Genomic DNA, 14,178 nt, shown 5'->3' with positions numbered 1-14,178 from the left:
AGAAATCGATGTATTACTTTTTTCACATCATACTGTCAATTACTTTAATTTCACCCTGATTTTTTTTTTCGAAACACCATCAGAAAAATATGAACTGATTATATGCAGTGAAGTATATTTACATTTACATTTCTTTCTCTTATATTTGAAATCACCACGTTTTCATTGAGGAAAAAAAAAAGTTACAGTATACATTTTTTTTCTCTAAATGACAACAATACCACAGATAGATATATATATATATATATATAAAAAGGACCATAAAAATATTGGAGTCCTCTCCCTCTGTATTGCCCAAAAATAGGTCATTATGATCAACAATGAGACTTCACAATTAAAAACAGCTACTAAGATTATTTTCTTTTTTCCAATAGATGAATGACATGGTGTCTTTCAGCACAGTGTCTGTCCATATGTGCAAAAAAAAAAAAAGTTAACTGGCACCAAAATTGAGGGGAAAAAACTGAATAATTCACTCATCTAAGTATGTTTTTCTAAAAGCCGAAGTCATTTAAAAAGCATACAGAAAGAAATAAGCATGTGGAAAAGAAAAATGGGAAGGAGTCCTGCAGGAGGGTTGGATTACAGTTACAGCAGTTGTGATGTTTGTTTTCTGAGATGATCGTATTTTTCTTGTCCTCTGTTTGGTTCCACCCCCCTTGTCCATTCACCAATCAGAACCTGTAGTGCTTGAAGTCTTTATGACATCAACTGTACACGAACCAATCAGAGACTCCATTTTTCCAGGGCCTCCCAATGAACTCTGGTGAATCAAAGGAGTCTTGTTGAGATTATGGAGCCGCATGAAAAAGAGAATCAGAATTAGAGAAAAACATGCATACCTCCAATGAGATGGTGCCGTATCTCCATTAGCTTTCAGTGGTATCCATTTGTAAATGCTGTGGCAATCAAAGGACCCTAAAAGCAGATCATGAGTAAGATGTTGAGCACAACTATTGAAGCTGTATGAAAACAGATTCAGACAGAATAATTTGAGTCAGAGATTGAGTCTTCTCTCATGTGCAGAATCAAGAATTCCACTTTATTCACAAATGATACTGATAAAAGTGCCAATGAAATCTACTCTCTGACTGCCAGTGACAGCAGACCCTCAGGAAAAGCATGGCTAGTTGGGCAGCAACAGATGTTTTGGATGCTGGTTTGTCCCTGGCAGGTTTCTTAATTAGGCTAAGCAGAAAACCACTGTTCAAAAATATCAACCAGTGATTTTCTGTCATTTAGAAGATTTTCTTTTCCAATTTTGAATTTAAAATGGACTTTGTTGGCATAACACAGATTAACAGGAGCTTCTACCATACGTGACGTCATAGAACCCTTTCTCATTCAGGAGATCGGTTTAAGGAGATTTGGCCTTCAGTATGTGAAAATCTCCATGTATCTTCAGATGTTTGATTCTTCCATTTCAATTATTCTGCTACAAGTATAGCTGCATCAGAGTAACTTAGGAGGCCTCCAAACATAAGGAAAATACAAGAAAAGCATTTGTCCCGAGTCTTCTTCCGTGGAGCTGATCAGTCCTGAATAAATAAATCCTGCCCATTGTCAGACTGCGTTTGTGAATTTACAAACCCACACGGCTGATTTAGAGGGCAAAACGGCAACCTGTCAACAAGCCTTTCTGAGAAACACAGCCGCTTATCGGGCCTGTCATCAGACTATTGTGTGCATGGCAGGAGCGGATCTGTCTAATCCATACGAATAAATCAAAGTCAGTCTCACACCCGCTGCTTTAGAGGGCAGGAAGGAAATGCTTTCTTAAATTTATATAGGCTTTTCTGCCAGGTTTCCTCATTTTAAGAATGGCGTGGAAGGACTTTATTTCGTCGTCGTTGATGTGTGTTGATACTATGAGAGAGAGAGAGAGAGAGAGAGAGGGAGGGAGGGAGGGAGGGAGGGTGGGGGGTGTTCCAGTAGGTGGTGAACTGGTGACACGTGTCAGAAAAATAAATGGAGACGAGCATTTTAGTTCTGCATCATTTCCCATGTTAATGTTCGGCACAGAGACTTCAAGAACTACACACACACATCTATCAGTCCAGTTGAACGAACACACACTAAAATTGGAATTAATCACAGCACAAAACGGCACTCACTCAGAAACACTAATGCAGATGAATAAAGTTATGAATTCATGCGGTGACACGTTTTATTTAGATGCCAGGAGGCAGAAATGAAGTATAAAAGATCCACATTTCTGCTCACTTCAGTTTCCAACCAGCAGTTAATATTCCTGTCATTAGTCAATTGTCTTTATACACAGTAAACAGCTGTTTATGAGCAGTTCTTCACCAATTTAGCCATTAAAAGAAGGGCTTTTTCATTCAAAAAGTGACAAACTACAGCAGCAGTCTCTGAAGTAAATGTCTTACTCAAGGGCCTAATGGTGAGAGTTAACAGATCAGCCTGTGCAGAAACAAACCTTTTAATTACCAGCTAAGATCTTTATCCACTAGGCGACATCACTCCTGTTGTGATGGGAGATCATAAATTACTCCTCCTCATTACTGGCTCAGAAGTTTAGTCCTGAGCCAAAAATAAGAAATTCTGTCATTTCCTCACTCTTTTTGAAATTTAACCTTGGCCCATTTTGGTTATGAGACATGCGGGAAACAATCAAAATGAGTAAATTTTTTTCCTCAAACCAAAATGCAACATAACCACTGTATGATTTCAGAAGACTTTGAATATACCACACAAGTCTAATGGACCACTATTATGGCGATTTATCAGAAGCTTCCATCGTTCACTGAACCACTAGACTACCAGCACTCTCTCTCTAACATGCTTTACCGTTCATAAACTGCAGATCAAAACTGGCTTCTAAGCAATAAAGCAGTGGAAATCTGCAGCAAACACTCGCATAAATCAAAATATGTGCTTCATTTGGTTAAGAAACTTATTTGTGGGAAAGGGGTGAATAATTTAATTTCAATTTGGCACCTCATTATAAAAGCTTTCTTCTTCAAATTGAGATCCGTGCTGACACCTGACGTCTGTGACATCTGCAGACAGAATCCGTGCGCTCCCTGACAAAAGCCAATTAAAGCAAGTTTGTGTGCATCGCAGGGGCTTTTGTTTGGGGACGGTGTCAAGAGCATCTGCTAGTTACAGGGATTTTGACAATTTGCTCATTTCCAACCACGGCAGCTTTTGCTGCCTCTAAACTGTTTGTGATGCTTTTATTCCCCAAACAAAACATCAGCGAGACATGAAGTGTCAGTCTAACGGAGACTCGTGACTCATTGGGGTATTTTTGAACATGTGGAATGGAACTAATTCCTCTGATATTCTTCTTTTTTTCAACTGTGCGTTTATAAATTGCTGCGCTGACAGTCAAGCCCTTGCCATAAAAAGTGAGTCACAATGGAGGAACAGCCAATCAGACTCTGATTTCTCAGCTGGAGGTTGAATATGATTAAAAAGTATGATGGACAACTCTGTACTTTCGGATCTCTTGGTCACATCAGCATGACTGAGGAGAGCTGTACTCACTGCGATACTGTGATTGAACCCGGAGCCCGGCTGAGGGCTGGCAGCACTGATGTAATTTCCCACTGCTGAGTCCTGACTGCTGGGGCCGTACAAGTCTGCCACGGGTCCAGGACTGTTTGCGCCGGGGAAACCTCCAGGCCGTGGAGGGTTAGCACCTGTGCAAGACACACATCAGATTTCTGATAAATCATATTTCAGTCACTAACATGGCCACTAAGGTGGCAGAGAGATAGCTTCTATCAGAGAGTGTAACATGGGACAGAATATGTACAATACTGTTCAAAAGTTTAGGGACAGTACAATTTTTATTTATTTATATAATTGATAATATAAATGATCAATTTATATTTTACTCAGCAAGGATATAATAAATTGATCGAAAGAGAAAGTAGTGACAATGTTACAAAAGGTTTATAATATAGATGCTGTTCTTTTAACCTTTCTATTCAAAGAATCAGTATCCACAAAATTATTAAGCAGAGCAATGGCTTTCAACAGAGATAATAATAATAATTGTTTATTGAGGAACAGATCAGCATTTTAAAAAGATCTCTGAAAGATCCTGTGACACTAAAGACTAGAGAAATGGCTGCTGAAAACTTTGCCTTCCCAGGAATAAATTACATTTTATAATAAATTAGAACAGAACAGTTCTTTTAAATTATAATAATATTTGACAATATTGACGTTTTACTGTATTTTTGATTGAATAAATGCAGCCTTCGTGAGCACAGACTTCTTTCAAACATATACATTTTTTTTTTTTTTTTTTAAACTTACTGACCCCAAACTTTTGAACATTAACGCATGACAAGTTACTTGCATAGTACTGTATTGTATAATGTTCATTAGATATGTAAAAAAAAAAAAAAGTTAAAAGTGAATGTGTTAACTATATAAGTATAAGGGGTTTTAGCTGCTGTATTTTTAAGACACCTGAAGTCTGTTAAGCTCTTTCTGTTTTTACATACAAAATTGTCCTGTAGGAACGGCCTTCACATGTGGACAGCATATAGATTAAAAACGCCCACACCATCCATGCAAAACTGCACACAGCCACATGCTGCTTTGTGCATTAAGCGAGTCTGATCGAAGGACAGGGCAGAGAGAAACAGGCTTTCCTGTTGTGCTGAGAGCTGAGATTTCTAGTGAGCATGTATTCTGTCACTGCATCCTCACAGGGACAGAATACAGCTAGAGCTGGAGAAACCCCCAACATCCGTGACTGCATTCACCACAGGTATAAACCAGATGGAGGACAGAATGCTTATTACGCACAAAGTGAGGTAATGATGTCACACACTGTATCGACCTTTATATTATACTTACTCTTACTTATTTACTAAAACCCCCTCACATTCAGAATTTTACTATCAAAGATGGTCTGACTACAGAAAGTTCATAAAGAATTTATACATGTAAGTATATATAGAAATAAATATTTAGACAGACAGCATTAACTGCCTCTCTGGCTGCCTCTGGACATGCTTCCCGTGTCTTATCTGAGCGCAGTGGCTTTCCTCGCTTTCACAGTCATTTTGAGTGTGTACTGTAATCTTTATTCCATATAATTGCAGGATTCTGTAAAGGTGAGTGCCGTGCTTTCTCTCGCTTTGCCAGGAATAGGATTTATGCTCTAAATTAAACCCTGGGGCTAAACCGTTACTGCTATTAGCTTTAATAGCTAAACATTACTTACATTTATTGGCTTTGACTGGTAGCTTAGCAGCACCCATGCTAATTAAACCTGCCGGCCAGTGATTACACAGTGTGTTTCTGAGACACAGGTGACTCATCTGTCCCGCTCCGGCTCCCAGCATTGGGTTTTAATCGATGTCACTCTGCGCATCCTTTGGCGGGATAATAAAGTGTTTTTGCTGAGCAAAGCTACACACTAACAGCATCAGTATTGACCCCTGAAAAACCCACAATGCATTGACTGTGTCCAAGTTGCCACAGCAACAAGCATATAGGAGACATTGGGACAGACCTTCATATCAGGTAGCACGCCTGTATTTAATAGATCTCTCAAAACGCTCTAAACACATACTGTAAAGCAATATTAAGGTCATACATTGCAGCATCAATGTAGAAGATGAGTTTTTGTTTCCAATGTCAACACAAAAGATATACCTAAAATGATGGGGTTTTTTTGTTTAGCTGATAAAAGCCAAAATATAAGACTAAAAGTTAATAACAAAATGCAGCAAATCACAAGTATCTCCAATTTCTAGTCTAAATGCACTTCAGAGATCTTAAAGTCAACAGAAATGGTGTTCACAACTATAATGACACAGAAAAGACTAGAAAAATTATAAGAAAATTTGTTTCTTTTTTTTTTCATTTAAATGATATACAAATCAAGAATGAATTTAGATTTAGCCTTTGTACTGGGAATCCAAAGTTAGCAGCCTCAGAATGAGCACAGGTTAGGCTCGAGTCCAAACCCACATCTACGTGATCACTGGTGTAAAGCAAGAGAACTACAGTCATTTTCATGTTGGCTGCCAAATGAAATGAGGCAAAAGAAGTAGGACAGAAGGAGCCGAATCTCAAAGATCCACAACACCTGGCCTGGCACAAGCCGTGGCACCACAGAGATTAGGACACTACCGCAGATGGGCTGCACAACACGTGACTTCACAACCTCTTTCATCGGGACAAGACAATGAGGCTTGACGTGCATCAGTTGTGCATCAGATTCAAACCATGACTGGAGGGTTGTTTTAAGTCTGTTTTCTAAACAGTCAGTTATGTTAAACTTTTCATTCCAATGACTTGCATTTATACATATGCAATGTGGGAGACAGGAAATACAAGCTCAGGTGAATTTGGCCGCATTGGTGAGACCAGCCACGCAAATGTGTATCATCGATACCCTATATTACAAGAGTAAACAGATGTTGCATGAGTTTACATCTGGTGTTAACATCTGTCAGGTGATCACAAAGGGCAGATGTAAATACGGTCCAAAATTTTCATTTCTGTTAACAAAGTGACTTCTCTCATTCATGACAGATTAAAATGAAATATATAGTATGTATAGTATACATTTACATATAGGTAGGACTGATTTCGTTGTACTTTAACATGCAGTACATGAGTGGATACACATGGTAGGGTTTGAAAAAAAAATGAAAAAAAGGAGAACAACTCAACAGCATGCAGTGTGTGTACCCGAATGCTGGGATACTCATGTACATTTGGAATGAGGAAAAATGAAGAAGTATTTCCCAATACATCAGAAGGAACCAGTTTTACTTACTTTACTTACTTATGTCATTTAGCAGACGCTTTTGTCCAAAGCGACTTACAAATAAGAAAAAGTAACTAAAACTAAAAAGTTACATTAAGTTAAGTTAATGTTTACTTAGTTTTAGAAGCAAAACATGTCTAGGACAAAATATGCCATACACACCTGAGCTCTTAAAGTGGTCCGGGCTTGGGTGGTGCTGGGAGGGTGAGTTGCAGGTAGAGGTGACGTGCTCACTTTGCAGCATCTGACCCGTATGGGGCCCCAGGGTGGCATAGTCAGCAAAGGAGCAGGGGGTGCCCCGCTGGTCACCGGGCCCAGAATAAAAGCCGTAATCGGGGAATGCTGGGAAATACACAGAGTAGGTAGGACGCCGTCATTGAGAAAAAAGGTGTTTATGACAAAGATGAAGTGACTGAGGCAGTGATGTGTGTGACAGGAAACAATATGAGGGTGAATGATGCCCATGTACACACACTTATACACAATTTGTTAGTAGTTACACAACTCTAACACAAAAAGAGAAACCTAAGAGTGAACAGGTTAGATACGGCGAATACAATGATGAATAAAATATGGTTCAATAGAGCTCCATTGATGTTTATTGGCAAATAAACATCAAAAAGGACGTTAGACATCATTAACAGACATAAAGACGCTTTGCAGTAGCAGATTATGAACGCCTCAGAGGACGTCATTTGACGGTTCCAGCAATGCTGACATTTATAGCTGGTATTTTCAATCCTACGTGTAGGTTTGATATACAGAGGACATTAAAAGTCTTCATTGGCCTTTCAGAAACAGAGAGATGATCCAATCAAAGAAAGCTGGGATCCACCACACAGGCTTTTCATCTTGCGCCTCTCTTGCCACACGTTTGCTTTTCATTGGGGTCTGGGACCTGCAGGAGCGTCCTGGAGCCGTGCAGAACATCACAGCGCTGATTATGCCCTCAACAGCTGCCAAGAGTAATCTGAAGCTCTAAGTAGTTTCTCTGTCATCAGCTTCGCAACTTTCCCACACCATCCGCGGTTTGTGGGCAAAACGCCTACCTGTCAAATTATGCTCAAGTGCTTGAGGAATGGCACCACTCCAACACCGCCTGCTTACTGTAATACGTGACTTGAGGAATCGTATTGAGGAAATGTATTCCTGTAATGATTCCAATTACATCTCTGTCTGAACTCAAGCTTCACGTGTAGGATTCCGTGAACACACACTGTATAAAAACATGCATATAAACATGTGCAGATGTAAGAATATGACCCTGATTTCTCTGAAACGGCTGTAAAGCGTAAACATATTAAAGGAACAGTCCATCCCAAAAAGAAAAGTGTCATCATTTACTCACCCTCACATCATTCCAAAAATGCCCCCCCCCCCCAAAATTCTTCTAAGCAATTTTGAAAAATATGTTTGTTTTTTTGTCCAGACAATGATGGTCATTGGGGTGTAATGTTGTTTATAACCTCAATGACTTTCATTCTATGGGTAAAAACACTCTTGACATTATCTTTTTTCATAAAAGTTTTAAACGACAACCATTTACATTTTTCTCTGAACTATTCCTTTAAACATAGTTTGTGAGGACCCACAAATCAAATTCTGCAGAAGTCTGTGGCATTTCCTACAGAGTTCTGTGTGGGACACACTGAGGTTGTTCCAGGTCACCGCTAGGCTTCCTGGCTCTTTAGCGAAATTGGACATTTCTGTTCAGAGTCTTTAGGATCTTTCTCTCTCCGCCCTGGACTGTTACTCAGGACTAAACCGACTTTCACGCTCGATCTCAACTACAAAAAGAGACCACAACAGCAAAACAAATGCCAGAGACAACAGTTTCTTTTCGTAATCCATTTTTTCGACGTGCATTCTAATCGCCAGTCGTCCTTGAATTTTAAAGTGGGTTTTCTGCTCCTCGCTAATTAGACAAGCTTCCGCTGCCTCTTCTCCACTCTCTAATTAGATCTTTAACAACAAACAAGAGTCGACCTCAACACAGACTCCTTCATTTGTTAAATGGCTGAGCATGGCATGGGTTAGCGAATGTGCAACGCCCCCTCCCACGGCGTCTTCACGGAAACCGTGCCGCATGCATTCCACGAGTCGCAGATTGCCAGGACACCACAATGGCGGCTTCCTGTTCCATCTGCCTAATACTGCCGATTACAGGATACTGGGAGAGGCAGTACACAAAGCCGACATTCACACACACAACGGATGTACACAGCTGCTTTGTTTATGCTGACATGGACAATTAGCCCTCAGCTGCACAAGGCGCTCAGTCGGGAAGGTCTTATCTAATAAAGGCAGGGAAAATTACCTTTATTGTTCAGGTAGATTGCCTCTAATGATAGTGCCATCAGTGTAAAAGGATATGAATAAAATGAGGCTGAAAAGAGCTCTTCAGTTAGATGGCAAGACAGCAGAAGCAGCCATCTGGGAGTGAGCCGCTGCCTGATTATCTTCCTGTGCTCGTTTTCCTTTCAGAGCATACAAATGATTTACTTTCACTTGAGCAAAGGTGAGAAACAGAGAGGGATCGGACAACGCTGCTCTGACATCAAAGTTAGAGAAATAATAGCTTTCCTCTGATCTTTCTAAAACAACACGTTCTCTCGCAGCATGTTGGAGAGGCAGCGAGCGTCTCCTCGGGGGGTTGTGGCAATGTGGGTGTCTGCTGCAAAAATGTGTTTAGTCTGAATGTGTGTGCAAATTAACGGTCTGCTAATGAACACCAATCGAATGCTGTTTTAGTTGTATGGACATCTGCTGTAGCGCTTCATCAATAACACAATATTCCAACACATCACCAGAGCTTGATAATTCAGCTGGCAGCATGCTAAAGCTGGAAATCTGTGTTACAGCAGTCTGGGCATATGAGTTAATGAGAACAGCAATACCCCTGCATGTGTAACAACTGTGTGTTCCACTTTTAAAAAGTCAGCAGGAAAAAAAGAAAGAAAAAAAAACAAAAGAGAAAGACCTGTCTTTCTTGTCTTTAGGTAAATTAACAAATTGAAGAGTGGGTTTAAATCAAATCAGTTTTGAAGCTTTAGCGCCACATGACCAGATTCAGTTTTGTTTGATCAACTTTTAGATGAAAACAGGGCTCTTGCATTGACTCTTGCAGAATTGACATGACGTATAACGGGTTTTGCTGAAATTGCAAGAAATTTTCAAGAAAATGTTAAACCAGTCAACAATGTTTGCCATATATGCTATCATTTTCCACCTAAATTGTACTATTTTTAGTTAATATTGCAAATTTTCTTACTGCAGAAAATTAATTGATGAAAATGTAATGTTAATGTGTAACAGATGACACCAATTATAATATAAAAATGGTGTATAATTCAAAAAAGTTACACATGTGAATAATTAAATATAAATACTAAATAAAAGCATTAAAGAGATAGTTCACCAAAAAAATGTCGTTCCAAACCTGCAAGACTTTCATTTATCTTCGGAACACAAATTAAGATAATTTTTATGAAATCTGAGCGCTTTCTGATCCTACATAGATAGTAATGCAACTGGCACATTCAAGGCCCAGAAAGGTAGCGAGGACATCATTAAAATAGTCAGTCCATGTGACATTAGTGGTTCAACTATAATTTTATGAAGCTACAATAATACTTTTTGGGTGCCAAGAAAACAAGTTATGACTTTATTCAACAATTTCTTCTCTTCTGTGTCAGTCTCCGCTGCACGTTCACGAGAATATCACAACATGTGTGTGGTGCTGCTAGCGCAGGATCTGGCATTCTTACACAGAACGTCCATCTCTCTTAGTTCATTGTCTTTATATTGTGATTCAAAAAAGGAAGGCTGGGCAAAAAATTGCAAGTCATCCGCTCTGTCGAAGTCTTCGTAAACATGTCTGAAGATAATTTCCTCTGCTTGTAAAAAAAAAACAAAAACGTACGTTTACGTCAGAACACTGGCTCCTGCATCAAGAGCACCACATGCATGTGTCAATAGTGCTGTCATGAATGTGCATTGAATTCTGAGATGGAAGATAAGAAATTGTTGAAAGTAATTATTTTGGTTTTCTTTTCACACAAAAAGTATTCTCGTAGCTTCATAAAATTATGGTTGAACCGCTGATGTCACATGGATTATTTTATTGCCTTAAACATGGTAGTTGAGTTGCTGTCTATGCAGGGTCAGAAAGTGCTCAGATTTCATCAAAAATATATTCATTTGTATTCTGAAGATGAAAGAAGGTCTTATGGGTTTGGAGCAAATTTTTTAGAAGAATTTTCATTTTTGGGTGAACTAACCCTTTAAAATTCTTAATTATTAATGATTAAATAATACAAATAAATAAAAGTAATAAAATAAATATTTGTTAATAAAATGTAAAAATACTACATTTAAAACCTGAAATTTAAAAAGACAAATGAATATACTGAATTTAAAGACATCAAAATGAATAGAATGCCACCATGACCTTATTGAAGTAACTGAATGGCTTGATCAAACCAGCAATATTCTGGGCATCAGTCCTGACCACTATATAACAGCACTCCACGGACAGTACAGCAGTCTGAGGCCTGATGGGGCCCTTGCATTGAAATCCCATAATGGCTTCAACACCTGACAGCAACAACTTCGATTCCATAGCAACTATAAACAGGAGAGCGAGTGAGTGTGTGAGATTGTGTACAGGTGAGGCTCTCAGGTGTGAACTGCTGAAGACTTCAGCTCAGCTCCTAGTTATAGTATCACTGTCGATCGTATCTTCAGCCCAATTATTAATATTCCAGCTATCAGCGCGAAACAAAAGACCCCTTCTTCCATTTGTTTCTCTTTTTTCACTCTCTTGGTAGTCTAATTGGATGTAATTACTCATCTGCAAAACAAATGAGTGGGTCGGTGTTGCTGTGGCGACCAGATCAGCGGGCCCAGCAGTGCGAATCGTTCGCCGAGCCTCATTTCTGACGATAATTAGCCCTCTCCCCTCTCTTTCACTCTCACCATGTCTCTCCTGAATAACAGAAAGGACTCGTATGAAGTTACAACTCCAGTCATCACTGTTCTACTTGTTTTCCTCCGTATCTCTGCATGCAGTCAGCAGCGGGGCGGCTCTCTCTGAGTGGATAACGGCTCCCCTTGCTTCCACTTTACCAGATCACAGAAGTGACCTCAATCTGCCTCTCTCTCACTAACACACACACGTCAAACGGTCTAAGAGCTTTCGATCACATTCACAATAAAACACAGGCCAGTTTCTCTCCTCTGCCACTTATGAGGCTGAGCTGGTTAAGAGTGCATCAGCGAACAAGTGTGTGATTATCCACACACACTAAAGCCCGGCTCACACTGCGATTTTGGCCACGATTTGTTCGTCTGAGACAAATTTTGAAAATCCTATAATCCTAAAAGATTCCTATAATCCTAGGCTAAAATCGGTTGTCTAGATCGCTGGTTTGACATGTTCACTGACAGCCGATTAATGGCCGTTGCGATCATTTTTTTCCTCCGATTAAATTCTGGCAGTGTCAGAAGATTTCAGACACTTTCCTCAAGTTTCCTGCAGTGTGACATCTCCTACGACGACCGTCAAACCAAGAACCAATAGGAGCACTGAACTTGATGACGCAATTAGCGCGACAACTTCAAACCATTCATTATTTGTAAAAACAATATATGTACAAAGTAAAGTTTACTTAAAGTTTATTTATTAAGGGGCAGGATGTTTAAACTCGAATAACAAAATTACCTCAAGTTCGCTCTGTAGAACTGGAAGTCCATAAAGTCCTCTTTTGCCCAGCCATGACTTGCTCCACACACGTCGTCTTTTTCGTTTTTTTTTTTTTTTTTTAACATCAAGGCATGTAATTAATAAAACTAACGCTACACGTTGCTGTTGTTTGCTAGCTACCATTATAGCGAGAGAACGCGGGTCACGTATTGATGACGTAAAACTCCGGAAAAGTCTTCTTGAGTACGTCCGTTTTTATCGCGTCTTGACTGTCGTACAGTCTGACATTAAGACAACTGAGATCCTACAGTCTGACATGGGGATCATGTTCGTACAGTGTGACAAGCAACAATCGCAAAAGACTTTTAAAAATCGCACAGTGTGAGCCCGGCTTAACACATATACACACACACACACACACACACACACACAAAAAGAACACCCACTCAAATCCCTGGTGGCCATTCCAACAAGCCACTTCATGGTGGTTGTCAGTTAGTCCGTCATATTGGCCCGCCAAATTAGCTTTGAATTTCAGAGCAGCTGTAATTAGCCTCTTCATTTCCACCTCAAGTCAATTTAGAAAGGGGGAAAAAACACCCGTGCTTGGATTTAGCTTTCACTTTCCATTTAAAACAGTCTTTTTTGCCCGAACGGCTGGCTAATTAACATCACTAGAACCCCTTTTCCATAAGTGGCGACATTTAAAAAATAATACATATTTAATGTCTTGTCATTTTGGTGCTCAGAAAGGCTTTGCTAATGAATTTTAACACATGATTTATTCGGGCATTTTCTGGCGTGCTCTCAGGTCTCTCTCAAAGCTTTTCTCCGGTTGAATGACAAAGTAACCTCACAAATCCAGGACGGTAGATCTAAATTAGCAACGGCTCAGTTACAAAGCTTTTGACACCGAGCATTATGATTTGTAGATGCACACAGCAGGAAGACACCCATCATGCACCTAATGTTTTTTTTTTTAAGTGACAAAGTTTCTAAAGTCTTCTTGCTGAGCAAACTGAAAGTTGAGAGTTATCTAGAGATCAGCTTCATCGGATTATGTTTTAGAATGTTACATAATTTTGAAAAATAAATATACTACACAGACAGAGTACAATATACTAATAAAGATTTTTTAAATTTATATTTATTACATTTAAATGCATGTAAAAATATTCTTAAAATAATTAAAAAAAAATTCTTACATTAAACAAAAACATTATACAATTAGACTTTTAAATATATTTTTATTTAAAATTATTAATAAATTCATAGTCTAGAGTTTTTAAATGGGCATCAGTGTGCCAATGATTCCTTCATACAAACCATATGAACAGACTCGATCTTTAACGTGAAACAGTGACTTCAGCTTTGCAGATCTCAGCAGAGCAACCCATTCTGGGACTGTTGAAGGGGGGCCTTGCTGCTGTATCTTCAGGTGCATTTTTTATTCAATTTTCCAGGGGATTTACATCACATGCAGTCCAGCAAGAGCTAATGCAGTGGGAACCTGGGCCTGTAGTTTAATCTCACCTCATATACACAAGCCAAAACAGCCCTCCACAGAGATGCTTTTCAAGGCTCACAGAGCTTGTTGGGATGAAATGGATAATGATCTCAGATAATGTGAGGTATTTTGCCAAACAGGAGCATCTTCATGCCCGGGCAAGCAGGCAGGCGGCCCACTGTAGCAGAGCAGAACGTA

The 14,178-nt window shown here is 39.4% G+C and overlaps 1 protein-coding gene across 2 annotated transcripts in view; it reads right to left on the bottom strand.

Moving 5' to 3' along the window:
• Positions 1 to 367: 367 nt before the first annotated feature.
• The window catches only part of LOC306866126 (RNA-binding protein Musashi homolog 2-like), a 154,465-nt gene continuing 140,654 nt past the window's right edge, over positions 368 to 14,178 (bottom strand). Inside the window, exons 12-15 of one of the 2 annotated variants that reach the window (XM_079411153.1) lie at positions 6,932 to 7,111; positions 3,514 to 3,668; positions 843 to 918; positions 368 to 763 (exon numbers count right to left, since the gene is read on the bottom strand). In XM_079411153.1, the coding sequence (XP_079267279.1) occupies positions 877 to 918; positions 3,514 to 3,668; positions 6,932 to 7,111 (377 nt within the window). In that variant the 3' untranslated portion in view covers positions 368 to 763; positions 843 to 876. Of the gene's footprint in view, positions 764 to 842; positions 919 to 3,282; positions 3,669 to 6,931; positions 7,112 to 14,178 lie in introns of those variants that run through there. The other variant, XM_079411152.1, reaches the window with a different exon arrangement.

The sequence above is a fragment of the Barbus barbus genome (assembly GCF_936440315.1).
Source record: "Barbus barbus genome assembly, chromosome: 47".
NCBI classification, from domain to species: domain Eukaryota; kingdom Metazoa; phylum Chordata; class Actinopteri; order Cypriniformes; family Cyprinidae; genus Barbus; species Barbus barbus.
The sequence above is the reverse complement of the archived record's forward strand: the minus strand, read 5'-3'. Positions and strand labels throughout refer to the sequence as shown.